This window comes from Engystomops pustulosus, chromosome 3, assembly GCF_040894005.1.
Source record: "Engystomops pustulosus chromosome 3, aEngPut4.maternal, whole genome shotgun sequence".
NCBI classification, from domain to species: domain Eukaryota; kingdom Metazoa; phylum Chordata; class Amphibia; order Anura; family Leptodactylidae; genus Engystomops; species Engystomops pustulosus.
In genome coordinates, this window is record NC_092413.1 from 104,564,975 (window position 1) to 104,586,427 (window position 21,453).

Below are 21,453 nucleotides of genomic sequence, written 5' to 3' on the forward strand. Positions count from 1 at the left end.
ATGCAAAATGTGCGTTTTTCACTGACCAAACCCTGATCGCACCCTGATCAAACTCTGACGTGATCTGCAACGCAAGTGTGGAAGGGGCCTTACAAAGAGGTGTACATGAGAGTGACTTTGGGTCAGTTCCCCTTAAATGGTGCACACTATACTATTACTGTCTGCATCATTAAAGATGTACAGAGAGGGCTCACGGGCCGAACCATCTCCATGCACAGCAGGTGTCCGCTACATTATACAGAAAACACCCGCTGCTAGCACCCGGGATCCATGCATGGAACAATCGTGGGTGTTAACCATTTAGGTGCCGTAGTCAAACAAGACTACAGCATTTAAAGGGGTATTTCCATTTCAACGAGTAATTGATATTGTTTGAACAATGAAAAGTTATACAATTTTTCAATATACTTTCTGTATCAATTCCTGACGGTTTCTAGATCTCTGCTTTCTGTCATTCTATAGAAAGCTTCTATGTTTCCTTCCTGTGGACAGAAATCTGACCATGGTCACACAGGTGCACGGCTCGTTATATCACACAGCTCTGATTACTCTCTATGATACTAACGAGCTGTGCACCTGTGTGACCATGGTCAGATTTCTGTCCACTGGAAGAAACATAGAAAGTTTCTATAGAATGACAGCAAGCAGAGATCTAGAAAACTGTTAGGAATTGATACAGTAAGTATATTGGAAAATTGTATTGTTTTTCATCATACAAACAATAACATTAATTTGCCGAAGTGGGAACACCACTTTAAGTGATGGTGGGGCATGGGGATCCAATGATGGCCATTTTGAATTCAATCATCAGTGGGCGCTGATTAGTTGCTATGCTAGCTGGGAGGCTTACTTAAACTGCCTTGGTTGTCGTAGCTGGAGGCATTGTCTAATATTGAACCACTGAATGTACAATATATTGCAATACAATAGTATTGCAGCATATTGTGTCAGAGATCAGACCCCATAGGGCTCAAGTACCCTAGGGGCCCTAATAAAAACAAAGTAAAAATATATATTTTTTTAAATGCTAAAAGTTTAAATCCCCTTCCTTTCCCTAAAACAGAAGTTTTAACAGACTTAATCATAAACATGTTAGATATCATCAATCTATCTAACTCTAAAAGGATTATGTCCCTCAGTACACAGTGTAATGGGAAAAAACATTTGAATGACCACTTTGTCATTTCTCCACACATCCCACAAAACACACCTTTTTTTCCAAAAGATTTACAATTTTTTTTAAAGGTATTAAAACATAACAAAAAAGATATAAATGTGGTATGTACACGATCGAACAAAAAATCGGTACCCAAAAAATAAAAAGCGTGTGCCATTTGCTCCGCACATTATACAATGTAAATAGAAAGCCTATACGACAATGTGCAACTGTGTTTTCTATCAATTGTACTGCATATACAATTGTTTTTCTGCTTCTCAGTACATTTCCTGGAGTATGAAGTAGAACAAGTCCCCATGACAGTAGGGCAGTGTCGGTAACGGGTTAATACCCATCTTGCAGTCCGGGGATTCGCTCTTTGTCGCGTGTAATTTCGGAAAGGAACACGTTACGCTGACGTCAAACTGTGACAGCCTGCAGCTGAGGGCTCCCCCTGGCGGTAGCTGCGGGCACTGCAGCGCACTGGAGGTGTCAGGAGGCGAGTGGCTTGCTGTGCTTTCAGTCCTCGCTCCTCCTTCCCTGTTCCTCAGATCTCCCACCCTCCACACGTAATCCAGACAGGACTTAAGCACAGCATCCCGGCCCTGCTGAGCCCTCCGAGACCCCCGCGGCTTCCACACAAAGCCCTCACGTGAGGGGAGGCTATGCCCGCAGCTGCAGCACGACCGGGGGGACACCGAGCTTGGGATCGCAAGCAGAGGATGAAGAAGTGACCGAGCACTGGCCGCTACACAGGCCGCTCCGATCTGGGATCTGTACTGTGCGATCGCTGCTATCTCTGCCCCTTGTGATCTGCTGTGACGCCCCCCGCAGGTATGTGGGGGAGGATGATCTCGGATTACGGCTCCGGGTTCAACAGTTTCACCACAGGTAAGTGGCGCCTGACCATGAACTTACTGTCCTGGGACTGTACAAAGAGTCTCTCCTCCCCCGGACCCTGACATGTGCCCGGCTGCCCCTCACTACACCCGCTCACAGCTGCCACAGCACCGTTATATACCGCAGCCACAACAAAGACTGCCCCGTACAGCTGTGTATATGACATGTAGTATACATACACACTGCTGTATACTGTGTATATGGGATGTGGTATACACACACACTGCTGTATACTGTGTATATGGGATGTGGTATACACACACACTGCTGTATACTGTGTATATGGGATGTGGTATACACACACAATGCTGTATACTGTGTATATGACATGTAGTATACATACACACTGCTGTATACTGTGTATATGACATGTAGTATACATACACACTGCTGTGTACTGTGTATATGGGATGTAGTATACACACACACTGCTGTGTACTGTGTATATGGGATGTGGTATACACACACACTGCTGTATACTGTGTATATGGGATGTGGTATACACACACACTGCTGTATACTGTGTATACGGGATGTGGTATACACACACACTGCTGTATACTGTGTATATGGGATGTGGTATACACACACACTGCTGTATACTGTGTATATGGGATGTGGTATACACACACACTGCTGTATACTGTGTATATGGGATGTGGTATACACACACACTGCTGTATACTGTGTATATGGGATGTGGTATACACACACACTGCTGTATACTGTGTATATGGGATGTGGTATACACACACACTGCTGTATACTGTGTATATGGGATGTGGTATACACACACACTGCTGTATACTGTGTATATGGGATGTGGTATACACACACACTGCTGTATACTGTGTATATGGGATGTGGTATACACACACACTGCTGTATACTGTGTATATGGGATGTGGTATACACACACACTGCTGTATACTGTGTATATGGGATGTGGTATACACACACACTGCTGTATACTGTGTATATGGGATGTGGTATACACACACACTGCTGTATACTGTGTATATGGGATGTGGTATACACACACAATGCTGTATACTGTGTATATGACATGTGGTATACACACACACTGCTGTATACTGTGTATATGACATGTGGTATACATACACACTGCTGTATACTGTGTATATGGGATGTAGTATACATACACACATTGCTGTATACTGTGTATATGGGATGTGGTATACACACACACTGCTGTATACTGTGTATATGACATGTGGTATACATACACACTGCTGTATACTGTGTATATGGGATGTAGTATACATACACACATTGCTGTATACTGTGTATATGGGATGTAGTATACATACACACATTGCTGTATACTGTGTATATGGGATGTAGTATACATACACACATTGCTGTATACTGTGTATATGGGATGTAGTATACACACACACTGCTGTATACTGTGTATATGGGATGTAGTATACACACACACTGCTGTATACTGTGTATATGGGATGTGGTATACACACACACTGCTGTATACTGTGTATATGGGATGTGGTATACACACACACTGCTGTATACTGTGTATATGGGATGTGGTATACATACACACTGCTGTATACTGTGTATATGGGATGTGGTATACACACACACTGCTGTATACTGTGTATATGGGATGTAGTGGCATACGTACACACTGCTGGGTACTGTGTATATGGCATGTGGCATACGTACACACTGCTGGGTACTGCGTATATGGGATGTAGTGGCATACGTACACACTGCTGGGTACTCTGTATATGGCATGTAGTGGCATACGTACACACTGCTGGGTACTCTGTATATGGCATGTAGTGGCATACGTACACACTGCTGGGTACTCTGTATATGGCATGTAGTGGCATACGTACACACTGCTGGGTACTCTGTATATGGGATGTAGTGGCATACGTACACACTGCTGGGTACTGCGTATATGGCATGTAGTGGCATACGTACACACTGCTGGGTACTGCGTATATGACATGTAGTGGCATACGTACACACTGCTGGGTACTCTGTATATGGCATGTAGTGGCATACGTACACACTGCTGGGTACTCTGTATATGGCATGTAGTGGCATACGTACACACTGCTGGGTACTCTGTATATGGCATGTAGTGGCATACGTACACACTGCTGGGTACTGCGTATATGGGATGTAGTGGCATACGTACACACTGCTGGGTACTCTGTATATGGGATGTAGTGGCATACGTACACACTGCTGGGTACTGCGTATATGGCATGTAGTGGCATACGTACACACTGCTGGGTACTGCGTATATGGCATGTAGTGGCATACGTACACACTGCTGGGTACTGCGTATATGACATGTAGTGGCATACGTACACACTGCTGGGTACTCTGTATATGGCATGTAGTGGCATACGTACACACTGCTGGGTACTCTGTATATGGCATGTAGTGGCATACGTACACACTGCTGGGTACTCTGTATATGGCATGTAGTGGCATACGTACACACTGCTGGGTACTCTGTATATGGCATGTAGTGGCATACGTACACACTGCTGGGTACTCTGTATATGGCATGTAGTGGCATACGTACACACTGCTGGGTACTGCGTATATGGCATGTAGTGGCATACGTACACACTGCTGGGTACTGCGTATATGGCATGTAGTGGCATACGTACACACTGCTGGGTACTGCGTATATGGCATGTAGTGGCATACGTACACACTGCTGGGTACTGCGTATATGGCATGTAGTGGCATACGTACACACTGCTGGGTACTGCGTATATGGCATGTAGTGGCATACGTACACACTGCTGGGTACTCTGTATATGGCATGTAGTGGCATACGTACACACTGCTGGGTACTGCGTATATGGCATGTAGTGGCATACGTACACACTGCTGGGTACTGCGTATATGGCATGTAGTGGCATACGTACACACTGCTGGGTACTGCGTATATGGCATGTAGTGGCATACGTACACACTGCTGGGTACTGCGTATATGGCATGTAGTGGCATACGTACACACTGCTGGGTACTCTGTATATGGCAAGTAGTGGCATACGTACACACTGCTGGGTACTCTGTATATGGCAAGTAGTGGCATACGTACACACTGCTGGGTACTCTGTATATGGCAAGTAGTGGCATACGTACACACTGCTGGGTACTGCGTATATGGCATGTAGTGGCATACGTACACACTGCTGGGTACTGCGTATATGGCATGTAGTGGCATACGTACACACTGCTGGGTACTGCGTATATGGCATGTAGTGGCATACGTACACACTGCTGGGTACTGCGTATATGGCATGTAGTGGCATACGTACACACTGCTGGGTACTGCGTATATGGCATGTAGTGGCATACGTACACACTGCTGGGTACTCTGTATATACCGGACTTGTATAGCAATACTTGTGTATTCTCTATTTATGTGACTGGTATATATGGCATTGGTATGTGTATATCTCATCATCATCACTCTCAGGCCACTAGCCGTATACTCTCTTCAGGCCACTAGGCGTATACGGAGCTGTATACATGTACGCACTCTCCTGGTTAGCCATGTGCCCACAGTATTGTTTGCAGTCAGTTCTATAGAGGGAAGTGCTGTGTAAATATTGCAGTGTGTAGGTGACTGTGATCACCGCTGTACAACCTCATACAAGCTCCATTTATATACAGGGTCACCAGGCCTGACATTGTTTGCTCCACATACCACGGTGTTGTTCAGATTGTGGCTTGTGTTATCCATGATGTAGATTGAAGAATGTTCATTCATTGCTGGCTGTCTTTTAGAACAGATCTCAGATGTAGGAGGTCGCCTTATTTCTGAGTCATTGAAAGGAAATGAGTGTAATGTTACACTTCTTACAGCCTTATAGGACAACAATCTGCTCACATTCCCAGGATTTTCTAAGGCTAAGTTTGCATCCTTCCTTCATGGGAAAATGATGTAAGGGAAGCTATACATGTTACCTTGTTACCCATGTTACACCATGGGGTATGGCAGGTGAATGGTAAACCTATGTTCCTGAGACATAGACATGGTGTGGTAAGTAGTTCTATACACAGGCCTGAGGAGAGTGATTGTGTAAGTTGTGTCAAGAAGGGTACATTTACACCTCACAGCGCTGGCGAGGAGGAGGGATGAGCGCTACTCCCCCCTCCCCTCATCTATAGATCGTCCTATGTATCGCCGTGAGACTGCTCATTCATATATTGGCCATTACAGATCGGGGGAATCTAACCACACATGATAGCTGGAAGGTGTGGATCCGGAAGGCTGTCTGGATTTATGGAAATGAAGCTTAGTCATTGTATGACTGCACACCAGAATACCATGTTCAACAGCTCTTCTTGCTGTCAATAAATGCTGTTCTTATTCAGAGATCCGGATCAGTGAATAGGACGGCTGTGTGATCTGCCACTCTGTTCTTTTTGACAAGGGACCTCTGTTCTCATCATCAGTGAGGATCAGATCCTTACTTCTCACACAGTGATCCTCTATTAAGTGTAATGTGACTGAAATACCCCTTGATAATGCCTTTTAATGGTCCATTGTTTGGTATGAAGGTGAATGCGGTTGACCGGTGTTTGGTCTGTCTACTTCTGAAGTGTTCTAGAAATGTTTCTTTGAGAACATGGACAATCACCTTGTTCTAGGTATGTTAGGTGCACATAGGCCCAGTACATGGGAGGTTTCCATTGTCTTTCAGGCCCGGCTGCTGATGTTTTAGTAGTTGGTTAGAGGAAGTGGGGAGGGTTTGGGGGCTGTGTCTCGGGCCCTGACAATCTGCTGCCCTGTTATGTGATGTTTCTCATTATGTTTGTGGCTAGCCGTGCTGCAATTGTGAAGAATGTATGGAAGCAATCAGCAAACATGATGCAAGCAGCCCCAGCACAGGACACGGACATTACTGCACTTTTTGCTTTTTTTTTTTTTTTTTTTTTTTTTGGAACTGAATAAAGTTGATTGACTATTTTACACACACATGTGATGTACCTTATATAGGCTAAGCAGATTTGTAGTGATGACTATAAATTTGTCGACTTGGATTGCAATGTAAATGTGTAAATTGCAAGTAACATCACCAGAAACAGTGTTATTCCTCATAAATTAACACACAGAACTACTAGTAATAAGTGTCTTATATTTTTCATCTAGTGGGAATCTCAGAGCCCTGTTCTTTGTTAAGAGCTATTCCTATCAATGATACATGGCTTGATGATGATCTAGAGCAGTGATGGCGAACCTTTTAGAGACCGAGTGCCCAAACTACAACCGAAATCCACTTATTTACTGTGAAGTGCCAACGTGGCATTTTAAGCAGTAACTTATTACTACGTGTTCTTCCACATCTTTCAATCGTATCAGCCCCTGAGGCCTCCAATACAGTTGAAAGAAAGAGGGTCTTTCTGTAGAGGAAGATTGGTGGGTCCAGCAGGATGACCTCCAAAGATGATGCAGTAAAATAGCACTGAGAGCATCATCTCATAAGTTGCCTGGGACCGCAGGAAGATTTGGTCCTGTTTGGTGAACTCTTTCCTATGGTGATGGCCTGAGTGCCCACAGAAACGGCTCTGAGGGCCACCTTTGGCACTCGTGCCATAGGTTCGCCACCACTGGGGTTTTTTTTTATTACCAGTAATTAAAAATTGACAGCTATGGTCTGTGGAGAATATAGAACTGTTCTAAATTGTTTAAAAAAAAAGCAGCTGCTGGTCCAATGTCATTACAAACATACTAGAGATTACTACGGCTGAAACGGTGGGGCATTGCCGCCCCAAGATACATGGGCACATCAGTGGTTTACAAGTAATACAGAATCCCAGCTTGAAGGGTTGAAAAGTAATCTAAACCGGCTTCCAGGAATTCTCATCCACAGGTCTGTGGGTTATAGGTACATGGTCATACATGTTTTATAGGGACCTGTGGCAGGTAACATTAAAGGGGTATTCCCACTTTGACAATGTTATTGTTTGTATGATAAAAAATAATAAAATGTTCCAAAATACTTTCTGTATCAATTCCTTACAGTTTTCTAGATCTCTGCTTGCTGTCATCCTATAAAAAGCTTCTATGTTTACTTCCAGTGGACAGAAATGTGACCATGGTCACACAGGTGCACGGCTCGTTATAACCCACAGCTCTGATTACTATCTGTAATACTAACAAGCTGTGCACCTGTGTGACCATGGTCAGATTTCTGTCCACTGGTAGTAAACATGGAAGCTTTCTATAGAATGACAGCAAGCAGAGATCTAGAAAACCATGAAGAATTGTTACAGAAAGTATATTGGAAATGTGTATAACTTTTCATTCTTCAAACAATATCAATTACTTGGAAAAATGGGAATACCTCTTTAATATAGGAAAGTCAGTAAGCTTGGTTATGGTGCCACTGCCAGTGCTTTTACATCCCTCCTAAAGAAAACCAATTCTTAGAGCTGTGTTGTTGTACATTTTAACAACGAATGTTCTAGAATTTAATAAACCAAAGACTCTTCCATGCATATACCTACTCGCCCAGGCTGAGCTTGCATGAGAGTGATAATGTATGTAGAAATCCAACAATTCAGTTTTTATCTTGAACATTTGCTGAGACTCCTATACATGTTAGATGGTCTACTTACTTTATGGTATCAGAGATGTTGCCGTTAGCTGGTCATGCACATAAGACGGGAGCATGTAGTATAACATATAACTGGGAAGTTTTCGGTGACCTCTATTATAGTGTTTACTGGAGGTAAGGTCACGGTCCAGTGCATTTCTCCTGATAATGTATTCTGCTGTGCTTCTCCTGCCATGTGTAAGTACTGTGATATTAACCTGCAGAGTTCACCCCTGCTGCTACCTGAATATTTACTATTTTGTAGCAGTGGTATAGAAAAAGTGTGGTGACGGGTCATGTTATTGGTTCCTAGTGCTAAACTCTGGTTTACTGTGGGCCTAGGCTCCGCTGCTTACTGTCTCCTCTCATATAGTGCCCACATAAATAGCACATCACTGAGGCTACAGTCCTAATCCACTACATGAGGGAAAATAATGATGCCGGCCAGGGTCCTCCCTGGCGGAACAAATCTTCATTATTCTGTAAGAGAAGTGCCAGCGAGCTAGAATAGTGCCATTATGTCACTTACTGCGGCTTCTTAAGGCCTCCTCCTGGTCTACTACACTATAGCCTTGTGTTTTACCAATTTTTTTTTAATACCGTAGTAGACTTCTAAGTGCTTGTGTTATTAAAACAAATTACCTCTTTGTACTAAAAGATAAAAATCTCCCTAATAAGAAAACAAAATCTGTAGTAAACTGAAATTTCTCAGCTGTTCTGTCAAATTCAGATTTACTATTTCTTAGTATAGAGCATGGCCACCATCATTGTCACAAAGCTTTTCCTGGATTGTGTAAGTACAGTCTCTATAGTGCTCTGGGGGAGTATGCTGCTCCTGCTTCTATGCACATAGCTTACCATAGCCCAACTATTTTTGGCCTGTAAGATCCAAAGAATTTATATTGTTTTTCACCTCCTCACCTTATGACTTTTTTTTAGCACTCTGTATGAGGTCTTTTTTTAAAAAAAAAAAGTTTGTACTTCCTTTCTTCCTTTAGGCATGGCTTTGGGCTACACCTACTTAATTTTACGGTATGTTGTGGTTTCGATTTATTTATAATTTGAGTGAATGCAATTTATTGAGTTGTAAGCTACTCAGATAGAACAAAGCGGGTGTTTATACAAATGGTATAAACTTTATTAAATGTAATCAGCATTAAAAACATCTAGGTTCATATATAAGGCGCACCAGATTATAAGGTGCACCTGACTATAAGGATGAATGACCAGCAGGTGGCAGACCTGAGCACAGTTCAAGGCAGCTGTTGTCTATAAGTGCGATTCATATATAAGGCGCACCGGACTATAAGGCACACCTTTGATTTCTGAGAAAATCAAAGGATTTTTTGTGTGCCTTATAGTATGAAAAATACGGTAATCAAATAATTAAGAATATATAAAGATAACACTGCAATGATAAAAACATCCAAAGCCATTTATTGAGTTGTAATGCGATATGGAATATGATGGCGCTATATAAATAAATATTATATGATACATTAGCAATATTAACACAGACCTATATTAACACTGTCTGCATAAACTAGGCATTAGTGGTGATCATGACATCCCTACACTATGTTTCTATATGCTTGGTAGTCCAAGCTTGTTTGTTTTTCATTAGGGGAAATTAATTCTGGGAAATATTCAAATACATTTTAACAAGATGGGATAAGGAAAAACAATCAATCTTCGCTACTTTATCCTGTATCATGTCATTAGGCCTTTTAAAAAAGTCATGCTTGATATTTGGCAAACTCTGTGTAATCTGTGTGTGCTATATAAATAAAGGAATTATTATTATTATTATTAAGGGGGCGGCCTTACAAGGCAGCTAACACGCAATGTTTTCCTTATTTCCCGGAAAAGCCCAGTGGAGCATCAATAGCTGTAAGTCTTCACCCTCCTGCAAGGCGGCCTTCACCGGTCGGGGAAGTAAGAACCCTAACGATGGACTGTATTAAAACTGGAACATCTCAATACTCCCTGACACCAGAATCCGGCCCAAATGATTGTGTGCCTAAATGAAAGTGAGATTTCAGCTGTGTTCTGCTATAGCAAGTAACACCAGCCCTGTATCCGATAACACCAGGGCACAGGGTTGTGATGGTGGGTAGAGGGTGAAACCTTTTGTATATTTTATGGATATACTCTTGATCCGAAGCGGTCCATTTTGGGAGAAAAATTCAAGGGAATTTTCAAGTGTTCAGTACCCAAATATAAAAGTTTAAATCACATCACCAGATCAAGGATTGTAAACCAAGCACACTGACATACTGGTGTGTGCCCTGCCTGGCAGGATTTGCTCTTCTTTTAGCTTCTTATGCTTGGTTTTTTAATAAAAAAAAGGCTTTAGAATTATTCAAATGAGTCTGAGGGCTCCAGGCTCCATTAACTCCTATGGAGCCCTGCAGGCTCATTTGCATAATTGTAAAAGCCCCTTTTTCCTTAAAAACCATGGCATAAGAAACTAAAAGAAGAGCAGATCCTGCCAAAGGGGATGCACACCAGTATGCCCGTGTGCTTGTTTTGCAATCCTTGATCGGGTGATAGATGTCCCTTGAGTCGAAGTGGTTGTGGCAGATGATCTCTCATGTGCTTGTAGATTCAGCGGTTATATTTGGTCACGGGTTTGTTGTTGTTAATTTCTGTGAATGCAGACGGGATAATATAACATCACCATCAGCGTATATCTTTATCTCCTTATTTATAACCACATCAACTGAATTAGCCTGTCTAGGATTTCTGATGAGCTAATAATAAGTGACCCAAAGTTGGAGGCCTAAGAAATGAACAAAGAAGATTTTACACTTAGAAGTAAGGTTGGTCTGTGGTAATGTTACTATCCGTCTCCACTGTGTACTTATCATTTTTCTCTTTACTTGCAGCCTATATTTTCTCAACACCATCATTACATGTAGGAATAGCAGCCAATGATTAGTCTGATTATAAACATGGCTGTTTTCTAGTATATTCATAGCACTGATTTATTGCCCTGTAGATTGGATACACAATCTTTGTATCCTGTTCCTTGGATGAAGACTTCTCTGGCGGCTCTAGACTGGTAGTCTGAGATACTCTTCCGTGTTCCTGGATAAAATAATGTTTATAACTGGGGATAGGAGAACCTAAAGCTTTTATATTCCTTTGACATTTGGTGAAATATGCTCATGTTATGTAATAGGTTACATTTTCTGAATTCTTCTGCCCATTGAATATCTGTCTTCACTGTTATATCTCTCTTATCTCTCATTTCACTATTTTACATTCATGAGAAAATAGTTACCATTTGTGAACTTTCCTTTAGGACCTGTCTTAGCACATCAAGGTGTAGATATTGGATAGAGATCTTGAGTTTTGTGGCCATTCAGCATAAATCATAACATTTTTGTACTGATAGGCCTGACACAGGGCAGAAGATTGTCCTCCTGACTTGTGCAGTATTTGCTGGCATCCCTTTCTTTCTACTAAAGTGAAAATTATAACCACAAATAACTGCTGTTAGGTTCCGGGTATTCTAGGGAATGAAAACAGAACATGATGAGTAATATGCTAAATGTAGACGGTGCAAGATGATATCAGGACCTTATTTTATTCACTTGCAAAGGCTAAGTTTAAATTACCCCTTACAACACTAGTTCTTAGTCTTCCTAATGCAGCGACCCTTTTATACGGTTCCTAATGTTGTGGTGACTCCCAACCGTAAAAATAATTTTCATTACATCTTCGGAACTCTAATTTTGCTAATGTTATAAACCGTAATCAAAGCCACAGTGCCTGCCCCCAGTAGTCACAGCAGGGGTGCCCCCCAGGAGCCAGCAGTCACAGCAGTGGTGCCCCCCAGGAGCCGGCAGTCAAAAGCACTTACCTACTTGCACTCCAGTAGCATCTTCTGCGGCTCTCTGGCAATGTGGCACATCATTATGCAGCCGTAGTCTGGGAGATGGAGCATACATAGGTTTAAGTGTGCAGTGCTTCTTTCCCAATTGTATGTGCCTCTTAATAAAGCATGTACATTTGATTATTCAGTAGGAGAGCGGTCTCACGGTCATATTTCCGTTGGTCTTTGGTGACTCCTGTGTTCAACACTCAGGTCGAGAACCACTGCCTTACAATTAAGAGAAAAGTCTTCCTAAATAGCTCAGTCTCTGGTGTTTATTTAAGTCTCTTAGTGGTCCTGTGAGATGATGCCGAGGGGAAAAAGAGTATTTTACATAAAGAATTAATACAAAAAAACCCATTGTTCCCACAGTTTTCTGGAACGGCTATCCCCCTTGAAAACACATGTTAGCTGGCCCTAGCCCAGTAATTGTGTATGGAGTGTGTTGATCTGACTGGTGAATAAATGAGTGCTCATTCTAAAAGTATATTGGTATCTTAAGGCTTTATTCCAAATAAGGTCTTGGGTTCTTTTCTTTTGCAAGACATATGAGGCTATTCTCATCTGTTTGTGTTTATCGATGTCAAAGGGAATCTGTTTTGACCATGTATAACCACACACCGTTATGGAAAGATTTACAAATAAATATATATATATATATGTGTGTGTGTGTAGTAGAAGCTTTACTGTGAAAAATGCTATAGCTTTTACTCAGAGCATAGGGGAGGAACTGTGAAGCAGTAAATTGCACTGAGCAGTGTGACATTCTGCTCCATCCAAAGTTGTGCGCCTAGTTTTTTGTGGGCTTACTGTGGCTCTTAACATGTGCAGTGTTAGGCCAGAGGCACCATTTTCAGTGAATCACAGACTGACCACAGTTGGGAGCATCATAGTAATATATGATCCAAAAGTCACTTCTTCCCTGCATTGACTGCTTTTCGAGAGAGGTTGGTGGTCTTGTATCATATGATCAGTATGATGTCAGAAGACCCATCCATGAAATCTGGCCCGTATATGGTGCATGATTCTCAGTCTGCCTGTGGTTGTGTACTTTTGGCCTAACGGTTACCATTTTTGGGGTAAAATCTGCAGTAATGATAATGCTGCTTACCAGTAAGTAAAAAGCACCCTGTGCTGTGTGTTTGCAGCATGTGGATCCACTATTATTGTAGTTTACCTGTTGGCAGGCGCGACTTGGCTAACCAACCTGTGCGGCCACAGGCTAATGCTGTTTTTGAAGTAAGGTGTGTACCATACAGGGAGAGAACATACAGATGACTTGTTTTTTGTTTTTTTTACTTCCACTTCTAACTTTGACATAGAAAACCTATCATGAGGGTATAGATCCACCAACTGGTGAAGCACGACCGTGATCGGATTATAAAGATGGCATCTTATTCTGGAATATTCTTTATTACACATAAAAAAAATCTCTGACAACTGAATACATCAGACCTGTAAAGAGTCACAGGGGTGGAGAAGAGTCATGCTGGGATGTCTTCTCTTGGCTTATTTCATGTTCCAAACTCCCAGGTACATCATCACAAGTACTAGTCCTATGTGGCTTTCGTGACTATTCTCCGCTCCTCGGACTACTTACTTGTCATCTAATTGCACTATACAGAATTTCCCAGAATACAGCTGGACATGATTGTAATCCTTTCCTACATAACAGGTTGTTGGCAGTGTGGCATAAATCCTCATGACGGGTTTCCTTTCATACGTATGTATTAGTTGTTATAGGCCTATTTCCCTGTTGTTTTGGTTATTATTATATGTGATGTATGTTTCCTTTGCTCACTGTATAATAATTTACTGTCCTCTCCAGACATGTGGATGTGAATTGGCTGCATGCAATATGTAGGTCACTGGAGCCATGGAATATATAGATTTTTCTCTGGCTTGTCTGTGATTTACCCCCCGAATAATAAACAGGGGCGGCTCACTGGCTCTATCCCACTTCAGTGTGGAAAGTCTTTTCTTGTTTTTGTGATACAGAGTCACATTGTAGCCAGGAGTCAGCTGTGTTTCCTCAGTTATTGGGAAATGAGGAACACTTTGTACCCTTGTGATTTCTATGGCAGAAGTGAACTGTCTTGTTCTATAAAACCCGGCATTGTAGTCTTAACACACAGTAGAAGGACGTGCCTTCAGGAAAGAACATTTAGTAGCCATTTACCAGAGCCAGCAGCCATGTTCCTGGATCATCTATGATGCAGGGTCTTCCTATGGGATATTATATTATGAATGATGCCAGGGATGCCGAACCTCTAGGCCAAGTGAAACATTTCCACGTTCATCAGATGGTCTAAGTAAATATTCCTCTAAAAACCTGGATCCAGAACAAAGAAATCATCCAAAATTATCAATGGACATTTCAGCATAAATTTGCATTGTCTTTTAGTCCATGGTGACTATGGGATTGTGATGTTGTCTTACTAGATATTATAGTCTGAAATAATATACTTTGCACCATCGTGTAATTGCTATGTACGTCATTAACCCTTCATCTGCTACACTGTGGAGAGACCTGGTAAAGGTGTAATGGGTGTGCGTGGCTGGTTCTATGAAGGGCACACGAGCGCATGCTTGGATATACTCAGGGGGCGCAGATGCTTGGCAGATTGGCATTTGTAAGTACGATGCTGTAGAACCAGCTCTTCTAATGAGGTCCCTGGGGTAAAGCTCTGCTGTATTCTATCTCTATGCAGGGCTCCCTGTCCTGGCAAGTATGATGTGGTCTGCTACTCTCCACAGTGTCTGTGTGCCCAGTCTGACTTTGTTAGCTATTAACATCTTTCAATTACCAAAATAATGAGCCATTTATCCATTCAGAGTCCTTAGGAAGGTAATATATGGATTCTGCCAAGTACAGTGAGGGATTTATGCGGTACAGTCTTTAAAGGCTTTTCAATTTTTATACTTATTTAAAGTCTTTGATGGTTTTGAAAATCCTAAATTGATATGTTTGCTGTTTGCATTTCTTGTTGCGAGGTAACTATATACGAATGTAAATTTCGGTGCCCACACTACGTAATCTTGGATTATCATACATGTATTACATTGAGTGGGACCTGACAGATTTTCTTAGCGGCTCTGCATCAATAGAAACCAAAGAGTTGGTCCTTTTGGGAATCTGCTCAGCTCTGTATATTGAACCCATATCCGTTTACATTTGGTGGTTTAACTATAAGCCCAAATACTGTTTCAATTCATGAAAATCTGTAAACTAACACCCCTATGTATGTCATTGAAAAGAAAGTGGGCAATGTGAAGGTTAAAGTCAATAAAACATACAATTATTGGCAGGACCCAGAGCCGCTAGAAATGATGTAATTGACTTGCTAAGAATATCTGTCCTGTGTGTCTGACCCTTTACTTCTATATTCTTGGACTGCATTGTGCTACCTGTTGTGTTACTCAAAATGTTATGTGGATGGGTGATAGGTGCGAAAACGAATAAAGTCTGAAGACATATTTGTCTTAGTAAAATAACAGTTCTGGATTTCTGATACCTCTGTGTTTATACTGCTCCTCTGATCATCTGGGTAATGTATGGATACATTTATATATTGACGCTGATATATCATTACTTGGAAAGTGAGACTGTAGTAAAAGTCCAGCATTCCATACTGAAGTCCTCATTATGTGGCGTTAATAATAAACATCCAGGCTTTTAATCCTATTCCATCGGATGATAGAATTAAATATGAATGTAACCAGCAACAGATGATGTAATGCAGTTGTGATCTCCGAGCGTAATAAATATCAGATGGATCTGCTCATTGTCTACTCTGCCGCAGCAGTTTATACTATTCTTATTATTGTGTGTGTCTCACATTAGAGCATGATCTTGGTGTCTTATGTTGCAGCAGTAATTTTTCCTGCTGGATGCACCTTGTTTGTTCTGGATACCCCACAGGATTTAAATAATATTAGCAGCTTGTGAAATGTTAATAACCAGCAGAGTTAGAAAGGAGGCTCTGCCACATCATTTCGGCTGTTACTTTTTTTTTTTTTACAGTAACCAAACTAAAGGGGCTTTCTTACAGAAACAAAAGGCTGCCAATACTGTATACTAAAACTCAACTATTACAATATTTTGATGAAGTCTTTTGTTATTTCCTCAGGCGCAGATTTCCCCACATCTGGGTGGCTTGCAAGTTCACTGTGGCATTCTTCAGTTGCCCCTCCCAGTGGCAGAAGTAGCCACACACGGAGACACAGCATCACATCTGACAGTGGTGATACTGGCATAGGAACCTCCTGTTCAGACAGCCTGGAAGGTAAGTAAACGCTTACATTTATTTGAGAGTGTGCAGATGCTCAAGGTATATACCTATATTGGGGGTAGTAGCTCTCTGATCTGAGAACTGGCTAACACAACTTTGTACGGCTCTGCTGTGGATACATGAAGGTAGATGCTTCTGTAAATATCATGTATAGCTAAGCTACTCTTCCTATACCAGGTTTGCTGGGTTCTCAGAGGAAACCTCTGAGTGTAGGGCAATGTAAGACTCCATTACTTCTGTGCTCCACCGTTTTGAGCGCAGAGACGATTTTCTGTTGACCGTGCCCATTTTCTGAAGGACACGCCCCTTACTCTGTCATAAAGGTCTAAAAGCGTTAATAAATGCCTCAAGGCATTTTGTCGCAAATCTACCAGAAGTCTGGGCCAGTCCATTCATAAATCCCCCCAAATATATGATATATCCCTCCGGATAGATTATCACTGTTATGATACATGAGGCTGGTAACGCAAGATTCCATTTTATTCAGTGTCTGTAGGTGTCCAGAAGTGGCCAGGTTCCTGCTCCCCCTACATTACTGCAATTGCTCTGTAATCATGGACTGCATATTTCTAAAGCTGGGTGCATTTCATCCAGAAAGACATCATAATGGAAACTTATTGGATCCCATTATAATAAGAGGGGTCCATTGGGATCCATTTATATGCGTTATGTGAAGGCTCTATTTCTTTCTAGCTTTGGTTTTCTGTTTTTGTAATGGATGTAGATGTAAGGGTGCCCTTAATAATTTATTTCTGTGGCACCATCCTGCTTCTTACTTTCACCATCATGCATCAAGACTGTATATCGACCTACCCCCAGTTATAAGGACATCCTTCACTACATGCTACTATCATGACATTTGATATCTTGTGGGAAATGAGGCTTGTGGTGGTGGCGGCTTCCGGAGTCTGCTTCTGCTTTTTGTACAAAGATCTGAAACTGCTAATACAGATATGGACTAAAGCTTTTTAGTGCTGAATGTGATATAGAGCAGGAGGTGGAGGACAGAGTATGTGTAATATTCTAGTATTACTGCTCATACTTCTGCATCAATTGAAGAGTTGACCAATTTTTTGTTTCTGATAAAATGATGATACTAGTGCTGGAACTCAGCGGACCCTCTCATATAATTGAGATCCATCAGGGAGTACCGGTGTACATCATATTATTTTACACACCTTCAATTAATTAAATTTAAATCATTAATTTTTTTCTTCCCTCATTAATGCAGATTTAAATTCAGTACAGGCACCTCACCAGCTGTCTCATGTTTTGTCCGAAATTGAAAATGGATGTGCAGAACTGACATTCACAGGAGTCTTATGTAATATCAATAGTTGCATTTGGTCCCAGTTGCTACTGTATGGACAGAGAATCCCTTTCTGAAATTGGCCATGGAATAGAATACCTTGTAAAATAAAACCTGCCTAACATAAGTCAGTGCCAGAAAAGCATTGATTCCAGCCGGGCGCTCCACATGTAAAGCAGTAGAACCTGTTTTTCTTGTCTGCCTTTATCCACAGTTACTTCTTTACCGTTACATTCAAATTGACATTTGTGGTATTTTCTGCACGTGGTAACAAGACACGAGCGGGTTCAGAAGGTTTGAAAACTGAGACTTCCTGTTAACATAACTACACAGGAAGCGCTCCATTGTTCTGCACTGTTATGATTTCAGTTTCCGAATTCACTGCTCCGAGATGTGATAGCCTCGCTCCTCTATATATATATCATTGTAATGTGAGTAGTCTAAGTTTTACGTAAGTCCTTTATAGTAAATGATCATTTTACTTGTGGCTCAGTAGTTTATCTTTAGCTACGTTTATATGAGAAAATTTGGAAAGATTGACAGATTCTTCTTTGGTGTGGACGTTTTTCTTAATATGTCTCTATTTTGAGTTGTTTGACGTCTTAAGGACATTCGTTTCTAGTATGATCAGTAAAGAGAAAGGGAAACATGTCAGATAAAATCACAATTTCTAAGAATAAAATTTTCTGATTTTTTTTTTTTTTTTTTTTTTCAAGGTTGATAAAATGCATAAGTGATTGTTTTCTCAGATGATGCAACCAGTGAGTTTTTGGCACCATCGTCCTCTTGGCTGGAAAATCAAAACAATTAGATACGAGAAGTTGAAATCTGATAATGGTTGTCATGTAATCCTGATGTACGTCACAGTCTGAGGAGCTGTGAATATTAATTCACTTTGAGGGACGTTGAAGGTGAATTTTAAGCAGATGAATTAAGAGTGGAAGAAATGGTTTGCAAATTCCGTACATACAATCCCAACTTGTATCCACTTTACTCAGTTTCTCATAAGTCTGTATCCAGTTTAATTCATCTTGACAGTGCCTTCAAATCACAATAATATATATTTGAGTAATTAGTGATGACCAACTTGGCATGCTTTATGCAGCGCTGCGTAATCTGTGTGCACTGTATAAATAAAGAATTATTATTATGTATGTGAACCTAAAAATCATATATATATTTGTGCATATGTATGTATGTTACAATGCATATGTATGCATGTTACAATGCATATATATGTATGGATGTACGCACTCACACACATATATATCTGTGTATATATAAGTGAATATGAATGTGTTTGTCAGCCTGTTCTTGTCATCTCATCTTCAATGTCCTCCTACACATGATGGATACAGGCAGTGTGGGAGACCACTCATCTTATGAATCATGGCACTAATAACAAGATGTGCTGTTCAAAGTGAGATGTTTTCTCTATACTGCTTTGTACACTAGATTACTTTAATGTATATGTACCTTGCTGTAGTATTCATGCAAATATAGTCTGAAGTTGAAAACAGGAAATAAACCAAATCTTGGAAGCAACATTCCAAGAAGAAAACAAGGAATGTCTTATCTTATAGTGAAACTGCTTTATCTAAGTCTTTAACTTGTGTGCGTCACACCATAATATCTTTACCGGGCTACTGTGCTAGCAGCGATAGGCTAGGAACAGTTTCTTTTGCCTCTTGCCAACAAAAAGTATTGTGATTTTGTTTTGGCTTTGGTTGCAGGTCTCACTAGAGACTTGAAAAAGAATGATAATTACTGCTAAGAGGGGCTCATGAATAGAGTGGTGATGGAGTCTGAACACCACTGCTTTTTTCTCATGGTACACTTACTAACCCCTTTTTTCCTTATTGCAGCATTGGACCCTCAATATCCAATGTCAAAACTAAAGGGGACCCCACAAAGTGAGGGGGGTTGAAAATATTACACAATGTAATTAAAGGTAATGCCCATATAGCGCACAGATGAGCTAGGTTCCCCAGAGAAACAGAAGTCTTTTGTATCCCCCCCTAGTTAATATTAAAGGGTCCTGAGAAAGCCTAGTATTGGGTCCCTTTCCCACGAAGAATGTTCTTGTTTGAGTGCTGTCAGAGACTACAACAGATCAAATACGGACAGAACCAGAGGTCGCACTAACATTTTTTTCAGAAGAGTAATAATACTCCTCTTGCTAATTTTCAGGAGTATTTTTAGCTAAGTTGTAAGAAATTTCAGCTATACCAGTGATGGCAAACCTATGACACGCGTGTCAGCACTGACACGCGTAGCCATTTTTGGTCCGCACCCCCTCCCTGTGTAATGTGCTGTCCCTGTGTAAATGTCCCGCCCCCGTCCCTGTGTTTCTGCCCCCTGCTTACCTGTCCGGCGCCGCGTTGGTCCACCCACCATCTGCAACTCCGGCTCCTCCAGGCTGCAATGCGCGTTGCTCGTCACGTGACTGAGGCGACCTGACGTCAGGTCACTTCAATCACGTGACCCGAGGCGCGCGGTGCAACCTGGAGGTGCCGAGTCGTCTGCAGTAAAGCTACAGGGAAGAAGACATCACTGGGTAAGTATATAAGTTTATTATTATATTTAAAGGGAGGCGGCTAGGGGTATTTTTTGTAGTAAAGGGAGGCGGCTAGGGGTATTTTAGTAGTAAAGGGAGGCGGCTAGGGGTATTTTAGTAGTAAAGGGAGGCGGCTAGGGGTATTTTAGTAGTAAAGGGAGGCGGCTAGGGGTATTTTAGTAGTAAAGGGAGGCGGCTAGGGGTATTTTAGTAGTAAAGGGAGGCGGCTAGGGGTAATTTAGTAGTAAAGGGAGGCCGCTAGGGGTAATTTAGTAGTAAAGGGAGGCCACTAGGGGTAATTTAGTAGTAAAGGGAGGCCACTAGGGGTAATTTAGTAGTAAAGGGAGGCCACTAGGGGTAATTTAGTAGTAAAGGGAGGCCACTAGGGGTAATTTAGTAGTAAAGGGAGGCCACTAGGGGTAATTTAGTAGTAAAGGGAGGCCACTAGGGGTAATTTAGTAGTAAAGGGAGGCCACTAGGGGTATTTTATTAGGGAAGGGAGGCTGCTGCAGGACATGTTATTAATAAGGGGAAGCTCGCTGCAGGACATGTTATTAATAAGGGGAGGCCGCTGCAGGACATGTTCTAAATAAGGGGAGGCCGCTGCAGGACATGTTCTAAATAAGGGGAGGCCGCTGCAGGACATGTTCTAAATAAGGGGAGGCCGCTGCAGGACATGTTCTAAATAAGGGGAGGCCGCTGCAGGACATGTTCTAAATAAGGGGAGGCCGCTGCA

The 21,453-nt window shown here is 41.6% G+C and overlaps 1 protein-coding gene across 2 annotated transcripts in view; it reads left to right on the forward strand.

Annotated features, from left to right (window-relative positions):
• Positions 1 to 21,453, forward strand: part of CEP85L (centrosomal protein 85 like) — a 105,957-nt gene that overhangs the window by 25,211 nt on the left and 59,293 nt on the right. Inside the window, exons 1-2 of one of the 2 annotated variants that reach the window (XM_072141698.1) lie at positions 1,599 to 2,047; positions 16,690 to 16,845. In XM_072141698.1, coding sequence (XP_071997799.1) covers positions 1,993 to 2,047; positions 16,690 to 16,845 — 211 coding nt within the window. In that variant the 5' untranslated portion in view covers positions 1,599 to 1,992. Of the gene's footprint in view, positions 1 to 1,598; positions 2,048 to 16,689; positions 16,846 to 21,453 lie in introns of those variants that run through there. The other variant, XM_072141699.1, reaches the window with a different exon arrangement.